This window comes from Sylvia atricapilla, chromosome 14 (assembly GCF_009819655.1).
Source record: "Sylvia atricapilla isolate bSylAtr1 chromosome 14, bSylAtr1.pri, whole genome shotgun sequence".
Classification (NCBI taxonomy): Eukaryota; Metazoa; Chordata; class Aves; order Passeriformes; family Sylviidae; genus Sylvia; species Sylvia atricapilla.
In genome coordinates, this window is record NC_089153.1 from 13,146,093 (window position 1) to 13,168,197 (window position 22,105).

Sequence of the window (22,105 nt, forward strand, 5' to 3'; positions counted from 1 at the left end):
ATTATTGTCTGCATGTTAAAAAAAAAATCACCTCATTTCCTTTAATTATTAAACGACTCTACACTAAAGCACTGCAGGTCAGTAGAATTTATCTGCAAAAAAGCAGCTGCTGCTTCATAAAACCCCATTACCTTTATTTCTTCTCTTCTGACATTCCTGTACATTTTGGCTTTCTGGCAGGAGCAAAGCTGCCTTTTTGCACTGACACGGGAACAGGGAGCTCATCTGTGGGAGCTCTCACTCCCCAGCCTGGGTTCAGAGCACTGAGAATTTCCTGTCATGAGAATTATCCCAGCTGTCTTGGCCTCAGAGCTGCACCCAGCTCTGCCCCAAAAAAACACAGTCAAGGCTGAGGAAAAAACCCACAGTTCTTTTATTTCAGTTGTGCCCACTGCTACCTTGATAGCTTTTAACTGACACAGTTGTCAAAACAAATCCTTTATTTAATAATGCTATTAACCGAAAGAGGAAAAATAATACAGATTTTATTGTAGTGCAGACTTCTTTTACCCCACACTCCTTTCAAGTCCAGTTTTAAGATGCCAGAAAAAGCTTTCCCTTTAGAGATCTGATCAATCTAACCATGACTAAGGCAGGTTTTTTTCCATATATATAAAATCAGAGCATTAGCCAAAAGGTATTCTAATACAAAAAAACACTTCTCCACTGCACAACTAGAGCAGAGGAATGTTCTAAGCCTTCAGTATAGCAGAGATGTGCAAGACCTGCTAAAACCCAGAGGATATTCAAAAGGGGATTTGAGCATCATTGTTACCAATGAGCAAGTGCAGAGGCAGGTGTGACAGTCACCTCTGATGAGCTATTATGGACTTCTTGAAACTCCATTTTTGCTGTGCATTTCTGCTCTTGTGATTCCAACAGAGGCTGCTGCCTCCTCACGGGCAGGCTCACAAGATAAAGGAACAAAGCAGGGAACTTGCACAGCACAAAGAAACAGATACCATACGTGGAGCAGTTTCTGAGGCAAATCAGGATTCCTACTAACAGAACCAAATTGCTGCCTCTCTTCCTACTTTAATATATACCTTCCAAGAAGGAGCATTGCGTTACAGTGTTTTTCCACAGAAAGAGAAGACAAGCAGTATGTGAGTAAGTCAAGCTGCACTGAAAAAGGGGAATCCTCCTGCTGAATTCTCTCATTAAAGTGCCCAAACACAAATCAATCCCTTTTAGCCAGTTCTCATTGCTATAAAGCCAAGTAGCTGCATTCTCAGGGCTAGATCAGCATTTTCCCAGCTCATGCTGAAGCAAGCACAGCGTGAGACAATGAGGAACAGCCCCCTGGTGAGAGTCCCTGTCCCACATCCCTGAGTCAGTACAGACATCTTCAGCAACAACCGCTTGATCAGGAATCCTCACTGCTCTATTCTAGGAAGTGCAAGGTTCATAATCACAGAAATTTGCCTTTTCTTGCACCTCCTATCCAATATTCACTTCAACATGAACGCAGAGCTATCAGGAACCCAATTATGTCTGACTTAAAAATCACACCATGATTTTAGCTAACTAACTAGCCAGCTGCTACTCTTCTCTTCAGCACTGGAGAAGCTCTCTGGACTGTGAACACAAAGACCTTATTAACACATAGAGCAGAGAGATTTCAGTGAAAAGATACAGACAGTCCATGAGACAGAGAAGCAATCTGCACTTTAAGTCTGTCACGTTGTCCACCAGCCTGGACTATGCTAATCACATCTCTCAGTGTGCTGTAAGAGCTGTCATTGCCAGACTGCACTTAATCACCATTCTTGCAGCAGCAGTGAACAGAGTTCATCTTTTTCCCTTTAATAAGAGCCATTACATCATTCTCCAGCATGGAAACTACGAAGTGGAAAGGTCAAAAAGTTCTTAATTAGGATTTTTATTACTGTGATAGTTCCGTTCTAGCCTCAATAAGAGAGATCTGCAGTACAGGCAATAAGAGCTGGAAGGCATCTTGGATATAGGAAGCACTGTTTGAAGCCTGTGAAAACAAAAATCAAAATACACAAATGAATAGCCATGCTACCAATCAGCTTTACTCACCACACACTCATTTCAAACAGCATTGATTATTGTACAGAAAAAACAGAATCCCAGTGCTTTTGCTGGATTTTAAAGGCTTCCTTCTAGAAATCAATTTTATGTCAAGTTTTTGAGGGGCTTTATGCCACTAGGCAAAAAAAGCAAATGGTTTAAAGACTGCCAAACAAGATCAGTTCCAATCCAAATGCAGGATGCTGTTTTCAGTGAAAGGAAAGTGTTTATTTCTAAGTGAAGCATAGCATGCTGTGGCAGGAAGGAAGAACACATGAACATCAAACACCCCTTTCCTACCACACCTCAGAGCTCTGCAAGCTTGAGAACCAATTTCACAGTAAGGAAGTGCTGGGACTCTTGAATGCTAATTTCTGAACTTGTCTAAGGTTTAACTTTGGACATTTAAATTCTAAAAATCCAGACTGTTGAATTTAGTATGTCTCTTGATCGTAACTGTGAGCTGGCACTCACTCTTCACTAAGTAACTCATCTCTTGTGCAAATCTACGGACATTTATCAAAACTTTCAAGTTATTAGACAGGTAAGCACAATTTTAGACCATGGCCTAGAGAACTTGGCATGCGTAAAAATCCTAAAGTGGAAAGAAGCAGCACATCTATTTTTAAAGTATTAGCTTAAAGTTTTAACGTTAGCACAACTGACCTCCAAAAACACTCCAGTGATTAAGGGATTAAGCACATCTGCTTTCTCTTTGACCTGCAGAGATCAGACATATATTATCCTGATTGAAAATTTGATCACATTTCTTCATGCAAGATAAAGCTAAATCCTCAGTAAGTTTAAAACCACCACTGCTCCCTTAACTAGAGGAAAGCTAAGCCACAAACTTAGCAGCCTTGTAGCATGCAAATAAGAACAAAGTAACCTGCATGTGCCCAGCACAGGTCGGGTATGAATACGCATCACATCTTCAAATGAACTGGGGACAAGTGGAGGATCCAGAGATGATGATACCATCTTCAGGAACACTCAAGTGCTTTAGGAATTCCACAACAGGCTCATAAACATTATTTGCCTCTGTCTCCTTAGCACTGTGAGCATCAGTTCCCACCCCCACTTTGTGCCAGGCTCTCAAAAGCTCAGGACGCCCCAGTTTGAGGAACCCTGGACTAAAACATCAGTTCACAAATTAAGAAGTGCACAGGTAAACATGCAAAACCAAAAAGCACTTCATGGCAAAGATCCTAAGGCTGTTTTCAAATAACCACATCACTCCTAAGGACTGAGGCATGACTCTTACCCCTGCAGTGGTTAAGCATGTTGTGAACTCTTTAGAGAAAGCTGACAGTTCTTTACACAGCATGATCGTCAGTCTGTGGAAGAAGACAGGGAAAACACTGATGTAAACACAGTCCTCAAGATGAAGTTTCTTTCAGTATTCCTCTAAAAGATAAATGTCCTGGTTCTATGCTCATTAAGTTAAATTAAACCAAAATTGATATAAATGGTGTATGAAGATTCAGAAGTTTCCCAAATAAAACAGAGAGGGGAGAGATGGAGAAATAAATGATTAAAGCAGAAGATCTTAAAGAGCACTCAGAGGACACACATCCATTCCAGAAGGAACAGTACTAACTTGCTATTTTTTTACTGGCAAGTGCCATTTTCTGAATTAGGAAGTACTGCACATTTCAGACACATGCCAAGTGTCTTCTGTGCAGTAATTTTGCCATCTCACATACCAAGCATACTAAATGATTAACAAAGAGGTAATCAGGAATCACTTTTGTACACACTGTTTTGTCATGTTTTAAATCTCTGCCTACTGACTAACACAACCTTAAGGCAAATATTCTTCTAGGCTACACAAAGCTTTCAAGAAGGTTTTCCTCTTTCTTACCAAGAAATGCCTTTAAGCTGGAAAGAGATAGCTGAGTTCTTTTGGAAGATAATGATGCCACCCATCAAAAATTCATAAATTTGCCCAATTCCCAAATTTAAACACCTATGCAGAAATCAAGAGCCCTGCATTGCATCCATTTCCAAAGAATTATTAGACTGTTTAATCAGTAATTATATGTTATCCATTTACTGAGAGATGCACTCACTGTGAAAGAGACTTGGCTCTGTCTGTGGCTGTCACCTCCTGTTTCTGGCCGTAGAGAAACAAAGCTGCAGTTTTGTGAAACATTTCAATGGAGCAGGCTGTCAGTTCTGCCAGGCTTCTTATGGCAAATGCATGAATATCCTGCAAGAGTGACAAAAACTCTGCATACAACACAAAAACTAGCAGCTCCTATTATTTAAAACAAGTCAATCACAAAACGTACTATCACTGCCCTTTCAGTGACCTCAGAACCCACACAGAAACGGAAACCCATAAACCCTGTGAGTCACAACTGCAACTTAGCAGCCAGATAAACACTCTGCAGGCAGATATTCTTTTCCTTGATTACTCGGTTACCTCTACTGATTTCTTAGCATCTTGGTCCCCATCTCTGGATTCTACTTCTTGGTTTTCTTCACTTTCTTTTTCTTCTTTAGGAAGACTGCTGTTGAATCGTGCTATCCACTCATGAGCAGATGTCCTCACCTGTAGCAAGATGTGCCATAATATTAAATGTCTGGAATGAAGCCCCCCTGCACACCACAAGACAATGGAGTATTTGATCTCTCCAGAGGAAAGAAGCAGCTACAACTCCTTCTGAGCTCCTGAGAAGAACCAGGAGAAATTATCCCATTGCCTTCAGGATTTTGCAGGAGTTTGGCTGCACTGATGTAGTTGAGGGCAATTGCTCTCTAGCACCAGGGGCTGGAGTTTACCAACAAGACCAGACTATCAGAGGTGCTTTAAAAACATGTCAGCAGAATGCTGCTGCCACTTGGTGGATCTGAAGGGTAGTGAATGATGGCTAGAAAAGTGATTCTTCCTCACATTAGCTCCTGAACACAGAAACACCAGGTGCTCTGTACCAAGAGAAGACCTTCAGTTCATGACTGTGGGTTTTTTTCACTGTGGTGGCTGAAGGCTCACATGATTCTGCCCCATAAAGTTAGTTAAAGGCCCAATGTCCTTTGCCTAACATTGCCAAAAGATCTAAAATATGGCTTGGTTTTGTGCATTTCACATTTTCACAAGCAAAGCAGGTGAAGAGAAGCCCTTCCCGTGAGAAAACTCTCCAGCTTTTAGAATATGGCAAACTCACCGTGATCACTTTGTCTGGCTTGGAGGAGATGTGCAATTCTGAAAACAACTCTGTCACTTCTTTTGTGAACTCCTCGTCTCCTAAAGGACAGGAAAGGTTAAAGAATCCACACAAAGGACAGATTCAGGAATAAGCAGCACTTCAATGCACAACTAGTTCTGCACAAGTCTGTCAACTGTTTCCTTTACTTCTCTTTGAATCATCACCTCAGGCAAGAACACATCAAACCCAGCCTTTTCAAATACAATTTCTAAGGTAAGTTCTGCAAAGGTGGAGACATCAGTGCCTGAAGGTTAGTTCTTGCTTTCTCAATTCTGTTTTTGTAGCTAAGGTAACTCCTTTTTTTTATTTTTTTACAGGCAGCCTTTTATAACACACTAACTTGCACATCACCTTGGAGAGTCTGAAATATCACTTAGAGCCTATGGTTCTCCTATTATATATGGCACAGCAGATGTGAGATCCATTATGTGCAAATATAAAAGATACATTAAATGTTGAATGATAGCAAGTGCAGGTGTGTAAGCCCTCCCTGATGAGCATTTAGGTAAAAGCAATGCAAGAAATTTACATTTAAATCCATGTAATTCTCAAGAATCAGGGCTCTTGTGTGCAAAGGTACCTCTGAATCTTTTGCTCTGTGTGGCTAACTCTCATTTAAAAAACAAATAAAAAGGCTCTGTGCTCTCCCACACGTTGGACAACTCTGTTCTTAGTTTTCCCTTCCTGGTCAAGGAAACACACTCTCTCTGAATTAACATCTTGGCTCAGGGTCAGCTGTATGAACTGCCCATGAGTCAAACAACTCTAACTCTGCCCTGGCAAGAAATCATTCCTGCTACAGAATTACTGTACAGCTCCTCAGAGATGAAGGGTATTGCCCCTGGGCAGAGATGGCTTTAAGATCAAACATCCAGCTAAAGAATAATCTAAATTTTGCATCGTGCCCATTGCTACTGATCAGGGCTGGCTGGTTCTGCACTGAGGACCAGCTTCTCAGAACCTGGGGCTCTCTTACCCTTCTTTTCTTCCTCTTCTTCTTCAAAGAATTCAGGTAAAGAAAATGCTTCTTTGAGTTGTTCCATTTCCTCCTTCAGTGTGTCCAACTCCTCTCCAGAGAGGGCATTCAGAACTGCTTTCACCTGGTTAGGGGCAGCACAGCCAAAGAGAGAATCAATAAATCCATCCAACAGGATGGAAAAGCTAGGCCAAGGCAGCAAACCAGTGGGTGTGAAGAAAGCAACTTGTGAAAAGTTGGAGACCTGCAGGAACTGAGGCTGGCTGGGGTAAAGGGAACGGCTTTACGAGCTGAGGACAGGACAAACTGCTCCCAAGGTAAACACCAGATCCTAATGCAAGGATCAAAGTGAAGTTCTGTAACCATTTTACAGCAAGTTCTGAGCACTTGATTTTACATGTATATACATATATTTCTAGTCTTTTTTCCCCTGCTCAGCTGAACCCAAAATAGAAAGCAAAATGCTCAAGGCCATTACCTTTGATTCACTCTCTCTGGAAAGCATCTCTAAGGCCTCCAGATGCGAAAGACCCTGAAACTCATCAAACAGTAACCCATAATGGGCTTTCTTCTCAGTAGCCATGGTAACCTCGGTAGCTGTCTGCTGCTCTTCTTTCTCCTTTGCCTCTCGTAAGACCTGAGAAAGAAAAGCAGAGGCCTCGTGACAGCGCCAGGAGATAGGGAATACAGGAGGAGAAGGCTTTTGGCTCAATAGCAAAAATGGTTGCTTAATGACAGGACCACAAAAGAAGGGAGAAGAGATGAGAGAAACCAATGAGGAGCTGATTGGGAACTGCAGTACCTGAGATAACGTAGAGGTTCTGTTTATGAGGCCCTTTGTTTTTTTGAATCCAGGGTCTCCCTCAGCTATTACATCCATTGTCTTTTTCCCGATGAATTCCAAGGCATCCAGACCTCCACTAATAACACTTTTACCCTGGGAATCAGATTTGGATAAAGACAGCACATAAAACTCACAGAAGATTACACAATGGAAGAAATTGAATTGGGAGGGTTTTATCAGCAATCTTATGCTGGGCACTCACATAAAAGCCAAATTGTCCTTGTCACCCTAAAATTCGACCTTAATCACCACAAAGAGAGCAGCAGGACATGGAAAGAGCCACAACACATTATCACCCAAAAGCCTATTACAGCACCTAGACAGCTATAGCAATCTGATGGGAAATACATTTTTTTTTTTGTTTGTGAACAAGCTGGTTCTCAGCACATTACAGAATTCAGTTCTCATCCTTCCAATGAGAAAACAGCAGACCTGTGGATTTTGACTGCTAACTTTTGTTTGAGCCTTAAAAGCAAAAACAGAAGCCAGCTTTCCATCTGCAGCTCTTTCAGATTCCCAGGCAAACTGTCGAGACAGAAGATCACAAAAGCAGTTTCTAAGGGTAATGGCTTCCTTTGAAGTGCATTTCTGATGGTCACAGGAGCAAACTGATTTCCAAGCGAATTGGGCTAGTTTCACATAGGTCTTTGAAGAGGAGAATGAATTTCATCTCTAGTTCTGTGGAAATCAGTGGAAATACTCCAGGAATGAGGCTGACCCTGTGTTTAGCTGACTACTCCAAAGGAAAGGCAGAGATGACAGAGTACAGAGGTGACATGCACAGAAATGCATGCTCTGCACAACCCACCATTAGGATTTTTTTGTTATGTACCAACATTCAACACAGAACTATAAAAATTCAAGGTATCTTTCACATAAGGTGCCAGTTAGAATCAAGGCAAAGGATAAGGATTTTCTGAAGGTTAGAAGAGTTTATCACCACGCATCCCACAAATGCCAAAATTAAGTTTACTCTTACAGTATTTCAGATGAAAGGCGAAAACCCTAAAGCTCCCTCAAACCCATTTTCTCCTGCATTCCCAACTCACTCACTGTGCTTTGGACAGCAGTAGAGATGGTTGATAAAACTTCAAGAGCTCCAGCAATAGGGAAGGAGCTGCCATCATCAGCTGCATCAGTGTTGCTGGCAGCAGGATTCTCACTTCCTGCATCAGAAGGCAGAAAATTAACTTCCTGACTTCCAAAAAAAAAAAATCCTTTCAGCCACAGAGTGGAGAAAATCAACAGACACCAAATATCAGCTAGGAGCAAACCTACAATTCAGATTATTTTTCTCTCTACTTTTCAGAGCTAACAGAACTAAGCAAGAGAATATTATTTTAATGATTTTATTATCAATATATTATTTTAATGATTTTTATTATCTCAAGGTGCAACGTGCAGAGTGAGGTGATGCTACTTGAGGGCTGATTATGCTTTGAAAAACATTCCAGGGTTGTTCTTATGCAGTACAAAACTCACCTCTTGAAGCATCTTTGGACTCTGATGAGATTTCACTAGGACTGGGGATCCCAAGGGTTGTTTCTGCTTTTTCTATGACATTTGAAATACCTTGACCTAGAGAAGACAGAAATCAGAACAGAAACAGAATTAGAGCTGAATATTCTTTTTTATTATTCCGGATTCCTTCTGTTTAAAAACAGTTTAGCCAGCACTTAAAAACTCCTTCTATCCAGCTCACCTAACAATGTAATGAAAAAAGGTTTCATCTTAGCTTTTAAATAAAGTTGTAAAGACTGACAGAATACCAGTTTAAAATACCAGGTGAAAATTACACAAACGCCTTAAAAACTTGAAAGTAATTCTGTCTGTGCATACCTCCTTTATCTACTGTGCCTTTTGGTACAAGCTTTTCCCATTACATGAACAATTCTCTTGACATTTTTCCTATAATGGCTGCTATAACTAAAATTCCCTTCTCTAGAAACAAGTTCTAAAGCACCAGCTTGAGACACAAAACATGATTAAAATATTTATCAAATACCAGAAAGAACCTTACCTACAGTAGCTACGGTAGCAGACGCAGTTGACAGAAGAGATTTCCCCCAGCTTCCCCAGTAGCCCCACCCTGTCTGAACTGCAGGAGGATCTGAGACCTTTAATGAAGAAAAACAGAAGACTGATGCAGGCATTATGGTAAGGAAAGGAACAGAAGCAGTCTGTGACATGTGCCTTTTGTGCAGCTTTTTCATTTCAGAGAACAGCAATATGAATTTTTCAGAAAGGAGTGAGGCTTATGCTCAGAGTTCTTCTGTGCTCAAAGCCATGAAATGTGCATCCACATCTTTCTGAGGAAGCACAGGAACATACCTTGATGGTTTCACCTGCAGGCTTTTCTGTGGCAGCAGGCTGGCTTGGGGGCTTGGGCTCAGGTCTTTTCCGAGTCACAGGCACAGTCTCTTGTTCTCTCCCTTCACTGCTCTCAGAGCAGCCAAGTTCCTCTGTCTTCTGTTCATTTTCAGCTTCATAAGAGGTTTCATCTTTCCGATTTTCACCACTGTCTTCCTCAGACATGACTACAAACATCCATAGAAAGCAAAGCAAATAAAATAATCACTCCCTTGCACTTTGACATTAGGTCAAGAGCATCACGTTGGTGCTCTAGATAATTAAATACATCAATGTTGCCACACATGTGTGTACATCAAATTATGTCTGACTAGAAGAAATGTCATACTTCAAAGTTTGAAGTCCCACAGGGACACGTGGCTTTACCTAACTGACACACCCTCTCCGCAGGGAAAAAAAAAAAAAACAGTCTCCTAACTCAGAAAAACAAATGAAAGTACAAAAGGGCCTCAGATAACGAAATCCACTACACGTTCCACCAAAATAAAAGTGAAAACAAACCGCTTGGGCTGGCTGGTTTGCGGAGCGTAGGACACAAATGGGGACAGCTGTCGGAGAGCTGAGCAGAGAGGGAGGGTGGCTCACTCCTCTAGCTGGGGATGAGCACTGCAAGGGCATGAACAGCCCCCAGAAGCTGCGATGAGCAGCACCGGGGATGGGGAGCCGTGAGCGGGGCTGTCACGCTGCTCCCTGGGGACACGAGCCCCCCGCCGGGGCTCCTCCGGCAGCAGCTGCGGTGACTCGGCGGGCCGGGCAGGGACAAGCCGAGCAGCCCAGCCAGGGCGGCCGGGATCACACCGCCGTGACGCCGTGTCCCCGGCCAGGCGCTCACTGATGGCAGCGATGGCCCCGAGCGAAGGGAAGCGACAGCTCCGGGTGCGGGCTGCGGACCCCCAACCCATCTGCCCAGGACCCTCCACAGCGACCGCAGCGACCGCGGCCCGGCCCCGGCACCGCCCGCACCCCGCAGGCCTCCGCCTCCCCGGGAGACCCCCGAGCCCATAACCCCCACACCGGGCTGCCCCAGACGGCCCCCCAAAGTCCCCTCAACCTCCCCGCGGGGCTCCTGCCGCCCAAGGAGCCCCGCAGGTGCCCACACCACCCCTCCGCGGTGCCGCCCGCCCCGCAGCGGCCCCCAGAGCGCGTCTCCCCGCGGGGCCGGCTGTGCCCGCAGGGCCCCGGGCCGCCCCTCACCGCCGGCGGTCGGCGCGGCCCCCGCGGCTCCGGGCGGACCGAGAGCAGCGAGGCCGGCGCAGAGCGGCCCCGGCGCTGCCCCGGAAGCGGCCTCAGCCCGGGGAAGCGCGTCCGGGGCTGCGGGGCCGGCGGCGGCGGAGCTGCGGGCCGGGCCGGGCGCCTCGTCCCGGTGAGAGCGGCGGTACCGCCAGGTTCACCGGGCGGGGGTCGGGGTCGGGGGACGGCGGAAGGGGAGGCCGCGGGCACATGTCCCTCCTCGCTGTTTCGGCGTGTAAATAGGGGCAGTAGGGAGGGCAGCGAAGGTGGTAAAGGGCCTCGAGGGGAAGCCGCATGAGGAGCGGCCGAGGTCACTTGGTCTGGTCAGGCTGGAGGACGGGACACTGCGGGCTGAGCCCATCGGGGTCTGCAGCTCCTCCCGAGGGGCAGCGGAGGGACAGCGCCGAGCTCTGCCCTGTGTGCCCGGGACAGCGCCCAGGGACCGGCTGGAGCTGGCCCAGGGCAGGTCTGGTTGGAGCTCAGGGAAAGGTTCTTCCCCCGGAGGGTGCTGGCACTGCCCAGGGAATGGGCTGCCAGAGCTCCGGGGGCGTGTGGACAGCGATCTCCATCCAGCACGGGGGGATTGCTGGGGGATCTGTGCAGGGCCAGGAGTTGGACTGGATGATCCTTGTGGTTTTCTTCCAACTCAGAATATTCTGTGTGTTTGTGTTTCATGCCTCAGTGACACCAGCCCGCCCGGTGCCCTCGGCTGCGGTGTGTTTGTGTCACTTGTGTGTCCCACTGCCACCACCAGCCCAGCGGCACCAGCGCTTTCCCACAAGCGGGCTTGGAGCATGCAGCGGCTCTGAGGACAGGGTGATGTTAAGTGAAACTTTGTGCCTGATCGTTTTTTAGCTGACAGGGAAAAAAAACCTGTTTTGGTGCACAGCCGATGGCATGTCATGGTGAGTTAGCCCGTGACAGGTTCCAGTCAGCCAAGGGATAAGCACAGCAAAACACCGTGTCCTGTCAGGCAGCCAAGGGATGTGTACAGCAAAACAACAAATCCCATCGGGCAGCCTCACCAGCGAGGCTGGCCCTGGGTGTTGTGGGTTTGCCCCTTAGGTTGGTTTTGGGGCTGTAGGTGCTGCCACTGCCTCGCAGAGCTTTGGCTGGTGCCAAAGGTGAGTCCTCCCTGCAGCCTCTCCTATGCTGGGAGCACCCAGAATGGCTCTTGCCTGTGTTCATAAACTTCCCAGGAGTTCCTGTCTGCAGGGCTCTGCCAAATGCGTCTCCCTGGTTTGACAGAGGGTCAGGGGGGTTTGCAAATGGTAATTCTGCAAGATATCAGCAGCCTGTGCTCTGTCAGGTGTGTGTCAGTTTATTGCTTCATGTTACTCCAGGTATGAAGTGATGTTATAAGCACTGAATGTAAAACCATATAACTTGCAACCTCTTGGGCCCCAATTTTGCAGTGCCATATAAATGTGTGTAATTTTAAGTACTATCAGTGCTTCCACTGACCTCAGTGGGACTTCTTAGAGTGCTCTAAGTTAGATACAAATACACTTCTTCAGGATAGGAGCCAAGGATGACTCATACAAGCACATGCATCACAGATTTTTATCTTTCCACTGCTATTTGTTGCTGCAACTTATGGTTTAATAAAGGTTAAATGTGTTGAGCTCAGCTTCAGGTTCACTTGTAAAATAGCCAGTTTCTATTCTGGCACATTTCATCTTGATTGAGCTTAACACTTTGTTGAAGAATTGTGATGTTGGCACTGATCACGCTGTATCCTTTTTGGGTCCCTTTATCAGCTCCAGCAGCTGTTTTGCATAAGTGCAGTGGATGAAGAATATGGATTTTGCAAATCATTTTATTGTTCCCAGCACTCGGCAGTGAGAGATCATTGTCTGCTTAGGCAATAATGGCTTTTCCAAAAGACAAACAATTTCTAATAAATCAGACCTCGAAGAATTTAATAGTAAAATTAAATGACCCATCAGCAATGGTTTATGCATTATGCAGGCTCAGTGCAAGTATAGTGGAGAGCATATGCAATTACTGAAGATAATTATTCTTATGAGGGAAAATGTTGCTGAGTATTTCTTGTGTTAAATAAATGAGTGAGATTCCTAATGTCATTTAGGAGAAACGTCAGAGACGCTTGGAAATCTTAACAATTCAAATTTAATAATTTAAAATGACAATAGCGCAGGCAGAGTACAAGAGGCACTGGGATTATTCTCTAATAAATCTAAAGTATAAGTTGGGAGGTTATTGTTTTAGAAGACTGGAAGTTTTTATATGCCTGTGATTCAAGGGTGAAGATGAGGGTTTGTGTTTGCTGCAGAACTGTCGTAGTTTTAACTGCATCAGGCTCTGTGAAGTCAAGTCTGATGCATGCAAAAGTGCATTTTTAGCTGAAGGCAGCTGGGTCATAGGGTGATGTCTGCTGAAGGTCTGAGACTGCAGCACCTTCCTTGCCACCACAAGCTGTGACAGACCTTTAAAGCAACCCTAGTTTCAGTAGCCCACAAACCACTACCAATCCACAGTCTGTCTGTGTGGGGTCTGCATAAGGTTGCCAAAACAAGCAGGTCAGTGTCAGCAACCTTTTGCAGGCTCTGAAAAACACTCTGAAAATACCAGGGGTCTAAAAACAGAAGGTAAAAACCACTCCCTCAAACAGAAGAATAGTTGTTGAACAACAGCCTTAGTATTTTTTTTTTCAGACCTGTGCTGTTGCTGTGGATGGGATGCTCTTCTTTGGAGGCAGCAGGACTCAGTAGCACTTTCTCTAAAGTGTAGCTGGTGAAAAACAGGAATGAAAGAGGCCTTGGTGGTGGTTTTAACTGTTTAGCTGTGGGAAAGCAGTTTCTCCAGCACAATGGTATAATTGAGTTCTCTGCACTAGTCTCATCTTAAATGAAAGGACAAGAGGCATGATAGAAAACAGAGTGGGGCCAATGATTAAAAAAAAAAAAAAGAAAAGAGAAGGCAGATGAAGGGATTGTTTCTTTACAGAGAAACAAGTAGGGAGCCTGTTTTCCAGTTTCTCTTGCAGCATTCAGTGGGTGAGTTGGTTAGTCAAGCTTGAAGGAGAGTTGGACACAGCTGTCTTCTTTGCCTTCTTTGTTAAACTGGTTTTGGCAATAGCCACAACAGAGATGGAAATGGGTCAGATAACACATTTCTCATCAGATGTCAAGTCTGGAATCTGGTTTGACCTTCGACAAATTAAATTTTCTCTGAAAAAAAAATTCCCAATCTGGATTGCATCAGCAGAATTCCCCCTTTTGAATATGCTTAGTATGTCTCTGATGAAAGACAATGACTAGAAACCCCCTTTATGTTTGTTACATTATTTTTCAGAAGTGCTTTAGATAGTGTTAACTGGTAATTCTAGAAGGATGAAAAGTGTCTGTCTGCATTATTTATTAAGTAAATGGGTCCTTTTGTATTGTGATATTTATGAAATTCCCTTCCACTTACATCTGTTATTTGTAGAAGAAAAGGTGATAAATTTGAAGTCACCCAGTCAATGGAATGAAATGAGATTTTTTTAGGATAACATTTGAGCTTGTGGCTTCTGTACTTCATAAATGTTTTTTTAAGGCTCTGGAGCAGTCTAGATGGAATCATAACTTCAGGGAACTCATATTGGATTAGAAATCTCCTTGAATCAGGCTTCCAGGAAAATTGATTACAGATTGTCTCTTATCAGTATCATCTCATTGTGTTACAAGTTGGTTTTATTCTGGCTTATGTGGAAAAGATAGAAAATTAAATTTGTATCCTAATGTCTTAAAATATCTTTTGTGCACATTAATTTGAAGAGTATCTGTCCCTAGACAAAACAATTTTTCACATTGCTGTGAAGTTTAGGTAGAGAAGACAATGAAGAATATATGACTGCTGAGATGAAGCAGCATAAACTAAAAGATTTTCAACAGGAGCTCATTGTTAAACAAGCAAGAATAGCAGGAAGCAGACTTAGAAAATGCAGCAGCAACAAGAGATATTACAAAAAAGGAAATACATGTAGACATCAGTGCCCTGATGTTCAGAAAGGGACTTCCTCTTCTGGCTGTAGATAACAACCAGGAGACTTTTCTCAAGTAATTAAATCATATTATATAGTATTTAGACATCTAATATGAGTTGTGCCCCTAAAATCAAGTAAAGTAGATGTAAATGCTAAAATCAGATGTGTGTGTGCTTTGGTTTTTCTCTGGATGGTAAATGATAGACTGGCTTTAGAAAGCCAGGGCTTAAAAGCACTTTGATATTGGGGGAGAGGGAGGCAGAAATTACATCCTCTTTCTTGCTTTTCTTCCTCTATTAAGAAAGCACTTTTTCTCTGGTAACAAATGCAGAATCCACTTTTAAAGATAATTGTGCATTTTGAGTAGTCTGAACAATTTGTTCTTTTTGTAAAACCTTTTTCCCCTTAACGATTATTGTTCCAGAGATTATTTATTTGGTTGGGAAGATGAACATCTAGTGAACTGGAGGTTGTGCTAATGCCTTCTTACCCTCATTTTATTACTGTGTTCTGAGCAAAGCTCTGATTTGGAACCTCTCAGCTGACAGTTTATATTATGCTAATCGAAATCTGTTTACTGGAAATTAAATTTGAATACATGGTAACCTTGCTGTCATTAATAAACTTACTGCCTTTTTTTTTTTTTTTTTTTTTTCAGTTTTACTTCCAGTTTCCACTTCAAATATTGATGGTCCTGAAAGTGCATTTGGATCCCAGACATTTTCCATCACAGAACAAATCAAGAGCCTCCTCTCCTATCTCAGAGCAATGCAGACAGCTTAATATCATATGACCTCATTTCTCCAAAATTAAATGAAAGAGGAATTTTCCCTAGCTTTCCATGAAGCTCAGCTATTGCCTGTTAATTTTGGCTGTTAGTGCTGATCTTTCAGTTGGATTCACAGTGGAAAATGTAGCTTTTAACAGGACAGTTGCTTTTGGGCCTTTCAATGCATCACTTCATGCAGTGTCTCAAGCTTTAATAAGTTCTCCAGCACACCATGATATCATAGCCAAAGAGGGGACCAGTATTTTAATTGAATGTAAACTGAACATCAGCCAGTATGAACATATCCTTTGGTATAACTCCAGAGGACACCTGCTTGAACAGAAAGATGAAGGTGAGTTTTCCTGCTGTTTTCTATCCATCATTATTCCCCTTTTAAACAGTATTGGAAAACCCCTGGGACTTTATTACAAATTTTCTCTTCCTATCCTCCCGTTTTTACAATTGAGAGATAAAGAGAGTGCAAAACAAGTCCTCTGCCCTCTGATATGTTACATGGGAATTACACCTGGGTACTTCTGTCCCAGCCCATCCATCCAGCTTCACTGTCCCACAGAATGACCTTGTTCAAGACTCATCCCAGTATTCCTTACAGAAGAAATGAGTCTTCATCTTAGCCAATACTAACTGATGGTTTTATTTATTATTGCTCTTGTTTAAATAATATTTTCCCAAATGCATGAATTAAATCCAGTTCTCTGCAACTTGTGGCCTTTTGAGCTGGCAGCTGGTGATTTAGTTTTGTTACAGGACATTTTAAGACATACTTAGTACATTTATTTTTTGCTCTATCCACCAGTGAGACTGTGGAAAGTAACACAGTATATAATGTCCAATGATGGAATTTGTGCTATTTAATCCTTTTGAACTGAAGGGGAATATCTTTTCCTAGTCATTGGCTCTTGGAGTTTTATCCCTGCAGTTCTTTATTTAAAAAAATGCTTTAGAGATGCATGTGTTTTTCTCTATTAGTATTAATTAATGTCATCAAACTAATTGATAGGATCTTGTTGGCGGCCATCTTTCTGCCTTAAGTATTCAGTAACCTTTTTGTAGTTATAATGCCATCTGGAGATTAGTTCAAAGTAGAGTAATTAGAAGAGTAAGTTATGAAAACAGTTCAAAGCAGAGTAATTAGAAGAAATGAGTTATGAAAACAGTTTTCCCTGTAAGTTATAAATGCACAGCAAATGCTGTATAAAGCTGCTTTTATTGATTTCTTTTTACTTGAGTTTTGCATGTCAGCACTGCATGCTCAGCAGAAAACTGTCTCAAGAAAATTCTGGGTTCTTTTGCCAACAGAGCCATTTACAGACTGATCTTTTTCATGGGTCACTTGACTTTTGACTCTGAACATATGGAAAATTAGACTTTACAGAGGACAATCTTTTAACATAGGGTGAGAAGCCCTAGTTAAGAATTAGGATCCCCATCAGAAAGAACCAGCAGGCCAGAAGCACACTGGAAAAGTGCAGATGAGAGAAGGAAGTAAAAGCAGTGTAGCAAGCATGCAGAATAATTTACCATTAAGCAGTAGGATGGGTAAGTGGCTTATGGCTTTCTGTGTCACAAGCATGGAAAGGGCATTTCAGTCCTTGGCGTGCTGTTACTATGCTAGAAGTGGACTGCTCACTGCCAAGCTTTGACTCCTGTTGATGTTTGCCCTGGGATTTTTGTTTCCTGAGCTGTGTTTATTCCTTATCCCTCTGCAGGTGACCGGTGGAGGATTGCTGATAACTCCCTCAACATCACAAAGGTCAGCTTTGCTGACCGGGGCCGGTACACGTGTGCAGGCATTAATCATAACGAGACTTTGTACTACACAGTCACCCTGAGGGTTATCTTCACCTCAGGGGACATGAGCATCTACTACATGATTGTGTGCCTCGTTGCCTTTGCCATCACCCTCATTTTGAACATCACCCGCCTGTGCATGATGAGCAGCCACCTCCGCAAAACGGAGAAGGCCATCAACGAGTTCTTCCGCACGGAAGGGGCCGAGAAGCTGCAGAAGGCTTTCGAGATCGCCAAGCGCATCCCCATCATCACCTCGGCCAAAACGCTCGAGCTGGCCAAAGTCACTCAGTTCAAGACCATGGAGTTTGCTCGCTACATCGAAGAGCTGGCCAGGAGCATTCCCCTGCCGCCCCTGATCCTTAACTGCAGGGCCTTCATGGAGGAGATCTTCGAGGCCGTGCGGGTGGAGGACCCCGACGAGGTGGGGAAGGAGGAGAAGCAGCCCCCCGGCTGTGGGGCGCAGCCCCCGCTGTTCCCCGGGAACACGGAGATGAAGCGCAGCCACTCCCCGGCCGGCGACTCAGATGACGGCTCCCTGAGCGAGCAGGGCCAGGAGATCGCCGTGCAGGTGTCCATCCACCCCCAGGCACAAGGGCAGGCCATTGACACTGTGTCCCACGGCAGCTGCCACTCCGTGCCGGCTGAGGAGGGCACCTGCTGAGCCCAGGGATCACAGAGGGGTAAAGGAAGCTCGGGTGATCCAAGGGTACTTGTGAGAAAAGGATCTGCAAACAAGCTGCCTCAGTCTCATGTGCACAAGAGTTTTTCAAATTGCAAGGTGCCACAGCTAGTTCTGAAGTGTGTGTTTAGTGTCGGTGTTGATTTAACAATTCCAGTCTCCATTTGGAATATTGTGCGGTGGACTTTTCTTTCTAAAGCAGGCTTGCTATATTTAAAATAGTAATGAAACAGCAATTCTTTGTCCTTGGCTCCTTGGTAGCTTTTGATACTTCAGATCTGTGTGAGAAGTGACCAAGCTGAGCAGTACAACTTGCAATAAGAATTTCTCCTTTGTGAGCTCCTTCTTTCTTGCGGAAGTTGAGCTGAAATTCCTTTGAGTCAGTGTTGTTGTCCGGATGAACTGAGTTCTGTGCTCTTTTTGAGTTGCCCCTTGGTGTGTGTAGTCCATCAGAACCACAGTGAGCTTGAACAAATCTGTTTTGTGTCACGTGCTTCTGTGTTGCTATCAAAATGTACTGTACTTAGGAAAAGAGTAGTGCCAGGATCTGCTGCTGGATTAAATGAATTGTTGTAGTTTCAAAGCAGCTTAGAGAACAACCAGGAGGTCTCAGTTTTCTGTGCATCTGCAGGAAACTTGTGTATATTCTAAAAGCTTGTTGCTTAAACTTGGTGCTGATTTCCAAAGCGCCTTACCCTGGTCCTGTCCCACAGAATGGAGCAGTGACAGCGCTGCTGGCACTGCCTGGCTTTTCATTTTGCTGATTTCACTTGCTATAGAAAATCCAAAGTTTTATATTGTATTTGATGTTGTGGTGAGAAAGGGATGACAGTAATCACATAGTGGCAAAACTAATAAGTGAATTTATCGCCTAGAGACAGTTGTCTCAGGCACATCTTCCTGAACAGCATTATAATACAGCAGGTGAAAGGTAGTGACACTGAGAAGCTCTGCTGTGGCCGGTCCTGTCAGAAGGCAGTGGCAGAGAGAGTGGGGGGCTGGCTGAGCTGTTTGCCAGCTGCTGTTTGCAAGAGGGGAGTGACTCACTGATAGAGCCCAGCCTCGTGTGCTGCAGAGGTGGCAGAAGGGACAGCTGCAGCTGCTGACATATGTACACACACAAGTACTTCTCCAACGGTCTCCCACCTGGCTTCCTCAGCTGTAGAGATCCAGCCTCCAGGAATCAGAGTGCAGACAAGAATCTACTTTCTTCTTCCACTCTTTGGTGCTGTGTTTTTTTTTTACTCCTTAACATCTGTAAGTTGTATCACTTGAATAGCATTTTTTATCCTGTTGAGATTTAGTAGATGTAAAGCTTGTAAGCACTCCACAAATTAATTTCTTACAACTACTGGAAGCATATTGCCATATAATTTTAACAGCTTGGCAACAGGAGCGCCATTTAATTTCACACAACTCTTTTTTCTTTCCTTATTATTACAGAAATGTCAGTTGAACAAGTGATTCTGGAGGGCTGCTCTGGATTCTTAAGAGGATTTGATGTTACATTTACATGAGTAGAGGTGGAAAACAAGCAGGCACAGTGGTGATAGCAGGGTGAGGCTGTCTGTGGTAATACATGCTCAGAACTAAGGGGCTTTATAACTTACCGTATCAGAGAGAGGGAAATGACATAATCTATTACCATTTTAAACTACCTTCTGGGGAAATACCTGCAGTCAGCCACCAATTAAATCACCCTAGTTGCCTTTGGCCTGTCAGGTAAGAGTGGTGTTAGTCAGGAGGGAAATTGCTAGCCTTTATTACAGTAACATTCCCACCAGCTTGGTGCCATTTCCAAGACTGTAGCAAACTTTGCTTCAGTGGAAAAAAGCCTTCTGTACACACTTTGAGTAGCTGCCTCAACAGTGACTTCTTTTTTTGCTTCCATAATTTGATGGCACTTTATGTCCAGGTGAAAAGTTTCTATAGTTCTATGTAACCTGTCTGGTTTCTTTTAAGTTTTTTTAGGTTATCAGTGTTAAAAGATACTCTGTGGGTAAATACCTATTTCTCATAGAAGAAGGAAGCTGCTGGTTTCACTTCTGGGCTCCAATGGGCTCTGCAGGTTTGTTGTACATGTATGAGGGGAGACTTTAGGATGTGCTGGTCAAAAGAGGTGAAGGCTACAAGAGAGAATGGTGTGTTTCAATCTCCTTTGTGCCACAGGCTGTCAGAATGTACCTGCACCTGCCTTATAAACAGCTCTCCTTACTTCCGTGGAACTGTTGCATGATATGCAACATATGGATGTGTTACCCCTAAATACACACACAGTGAGAGATGCCACTACAAAATCTAAACTATTTCGTTGCTTCCTAGGAAGCAGTTATGATTGACAGATGTCACGTCAGAAGTGGCAGCTTACAGGTAGCAGAATGACACTGAAGGTGTGTCAGATGGGTGTCAGGAGAGCAGTTTTGAGACTGATTTGATCTCTTTTTTGATTTTTACACTTTATTTATGTAGCTTCAAGTTCTTAGTGAGCACACTTACCAGGTGTCTTCATACATCCTATTGCTGGTTGAGAGGAAAGAGTGACCATGCATAAAGGTCCTCAGAAATGCAGTTGCAGTGTCAACTGTTGGAGAGCAAAGCTGAGAGTTTTCCTGAATTACAACAGTATTTTGTTCCTTAAACGAATTTCATTCCTGGGAGGGAGGTTGTTTTGTGAGGATTTCAGTATATCGGGAGTACCTCCTGAATGTAAGAACTCATCCTACTCCCACTGAATTCGGTTAGAGAGGGTTTGGAGGTCTGTGCATTTTACAGGATTTTTATGCATCTGAAAGCAAGGACGATGGTGATGTTAAATGGGAAAAGTGATTTCCAGCGAATGAAATTTGACACCAGTTTCCAAACAACTTGTGAACTATTCTTGTTACCCTGAGAGTAGGCGTGTGCACTTAATGTCTCTGATGAATCTAATTGAGCATTAACATTGGAAGTGTCTCTCTCTTAACTTTTTGTAGGATGAGGAGAATCTACAGTGGTTTCCTTGCTTTAAACTAAAGTCTCTGACAATCACAAGGCTATTCTATCTCTTCTTTGTGACTAATTTTAAAAAAAATATAAAATCTACTTGTTATCCAAGAGTACTAAAACTAACTTTGTAGTGAGTATTTGTATTACCTGGATTGTAATGTAACTGTTTAATGTAACCACATAGGATTTCATACTTTCATAAAATGAATTGGTAGATTTGCAAAATAAATTGAAAAGAAAAACCTTGCTCTGCTGGAATTTTCTGTTTTACAAGTGAGGAGTGCCTATCTCACCAAGATTATGTAGCAGCTGTATTGAGCTCAGCAGAATGTTGTTAATCAGCCTGGCAGAGGTTATTGGGATATTCAGTCATCTGAAGGACCATTCCTGCTATGACATCTTTGGATCTGTTCTTTTTTTTTTTGTCTCAAAGTCTTCAACAGCATCTAATAATTGTTCCCAGCTGCATATACAAACAGGTACCGACCTGAGATGGTTTCAGGAAGGTCCTTGTTTACTTCTTTGTTTCACGTTGTGTATGTGACCTTCAGCCCCAAGTCTGTTTTATTTGTTCTTACCTTTTTCACATGCTGGTACTATTCTATGTTGTGAGCACCTTTATTTTTGTAATCCCTCACCCCAAATACCAATAATCCATCTTGCTGAGAAGCCCTCTGTAGTGCCTTCCATGGGGGTGTGCAGCTGTGAATGAGAGCAGAATTCACCCACATTGCTTTTAAAGAAGAGTCTCTGGTTGCCAGTCTCTGCACAAGGCAGGTAATGGCATTGTAGCTGAATATTTGGGGATTTTCCCATGAGAATCAGCTGCCTAAAGGAAGAATTATTGGACCCATACTCCTCAGGCTAGGTCAACACTCAGTCAGCATCTGCTTTCTATCTCCTTGTTAGGAGAGATGCATTTATGATAGCAGTTCAGTTTTTTAAAGCTCCTGTAACCCGATTCCTCATGATCCTATCCTCAGTGAACAAATTCATCTGCATCCATTTAGAGCACTTTTCCATCTGGTAACAACAGATCATTGAAAAGGGACCTGCATTGAGGATGATTGTACTTCAATTTTAGGTGCACACCTTAAAAAATACATTTTTTTCTTAACATTACAGCACTTCTGTGAGTGAAGTCTCCATCTGGAGACACAGTGGAGACACCACGGTGTCATTCAACTCAGGCAAGTT

At 43.5% G+C, this 22,105-nt stretch overlaps 2 protein-coding genes across 5 annotated transcripts; one reads left to right on the top strand and one right to left on the bottom strand.

The window, feature by feature from the left end:
• Positions 1 to 422: 422 nt before the first annotated feature.
• FAM114A2 (family with sequence similarity 114 member A2) lies at positions 423 to 10,738 on the bottom strand. Of its 2 annotated transcripts, XM_066329210.1 has the most exons (14): positions 10,634 to 10,738; positions 9,401 to 9,606; positions 9,090 to 9,186; positions 8,552 to 8,647; positions 8,123 to 8,235; positions 7,028 to 7,162; positions 6,704 to 6,862; positions 6,226 to 6,349; positions 5,208 to 5,287; positions 4,466 to 4,594; positions 4,110 to 4,249; positions 3,302 to 3,374; positions 2,704 to 2,757; positions 423 to 1,984 (listed from the first exon to the last, which is right to left on the bottom strand). In XM_066329210.1, the coding sequence occupies exons 2-14, from the start codon at positions 9,602 to 9,604 to the stop codon at positions 1,886 to 1,888; spliced, it is 1,503 nt and encodes a 500-aa protein (XP_066185307.1). In that variant the 5' UTR covers positions 9,605 to 9,606; positions 10,634 to 10,738; the 3' UTR covers positions 423 to 1,885. The 2 variants fall into 2 exon arrangements, with proteins under 2 accessions (XP_066185307.1, XP_066185306.1); XM_066329209.1 differs by lacking the exon at positions 10,634 to 10,738 and having other exon boundaries at positions 9,401 to 9,616.
• MFAP3 (microfibril associated protein 3) lies at positions 10,681 to 21,150 on the top strand. Of its 3 annotated transcripts, none has more exons than XM_066329211.1 (3): positions 10,681 to 10,802; positions 15,319 to 15,781; positions 17,160 to 21,150. In XM_066329211.1, exons 2-3 carry the CDS (start codon positions 15,502 to 15,504, stop codon positions 17,903 to 17,905), a joined length of 1,026 nt encoding a protein of 341 aa, XP_066185308.1. In that variant the 5' UTR covers positions 10,681 to 10,802; positions 15,319 to 15,501; the 3' UTR covers positions 17,906 to 21,150. The 3 variants fall into 3 exon arrangements, with proteins under 3 accessions (XP_066185308.1, XP_066185310.1, XP_066185309.1); XM_066329213.1 differs by lacking the exon at positions 10,681 to 10,802 and adding an exon at positions 11,881 to 11,978; XM_066329212.1 differs by lacking the exon at positions 10,681 to 10,802 and adding an exon at positions 15,090 to 15,207.
• The last annotated feature ends 955 nt before the right edge of the window (positions 21,151 to 22,105 follow it).

Coding starts and splice junctions, on each gene's coding strand:
- FAM114A2 (XM_066329209.1), bottom strand. CDS start 9,616: ATGTTTGTAGTCATGTCTGAGGAAGACAGTGGTGAAAATCGGAAAGAT. Junction 3,375..4,109: donor AGAGCCAAGTCTCTTTCACA/GTGAGTGCATCT, acceptor CTTCTTCCACAG/ACTGACGATCATGCTGTGTA. Junction 2,758..3,301: donor CATGCTTAACCACTGCAGGG/GTAAGAGTCATG, acceptor TGATCTCTGCAG/GTCAAAGAGAAAGCAGATGT.
- MFAP3 (XM_066329211.1), top strand. CDS start 15,502: ATGAAGCTCAGCTATTGCCTGTTAATTTTGGCTGTTAGTGCTGATCTT. Junction 15,782..17,159: donor GCTTGAACAGAAAGATGAAG/GTGAGTTTTCCT, acceptor ATCCCTCTGCAG/GTGACCGGTGGAGGATTGCT.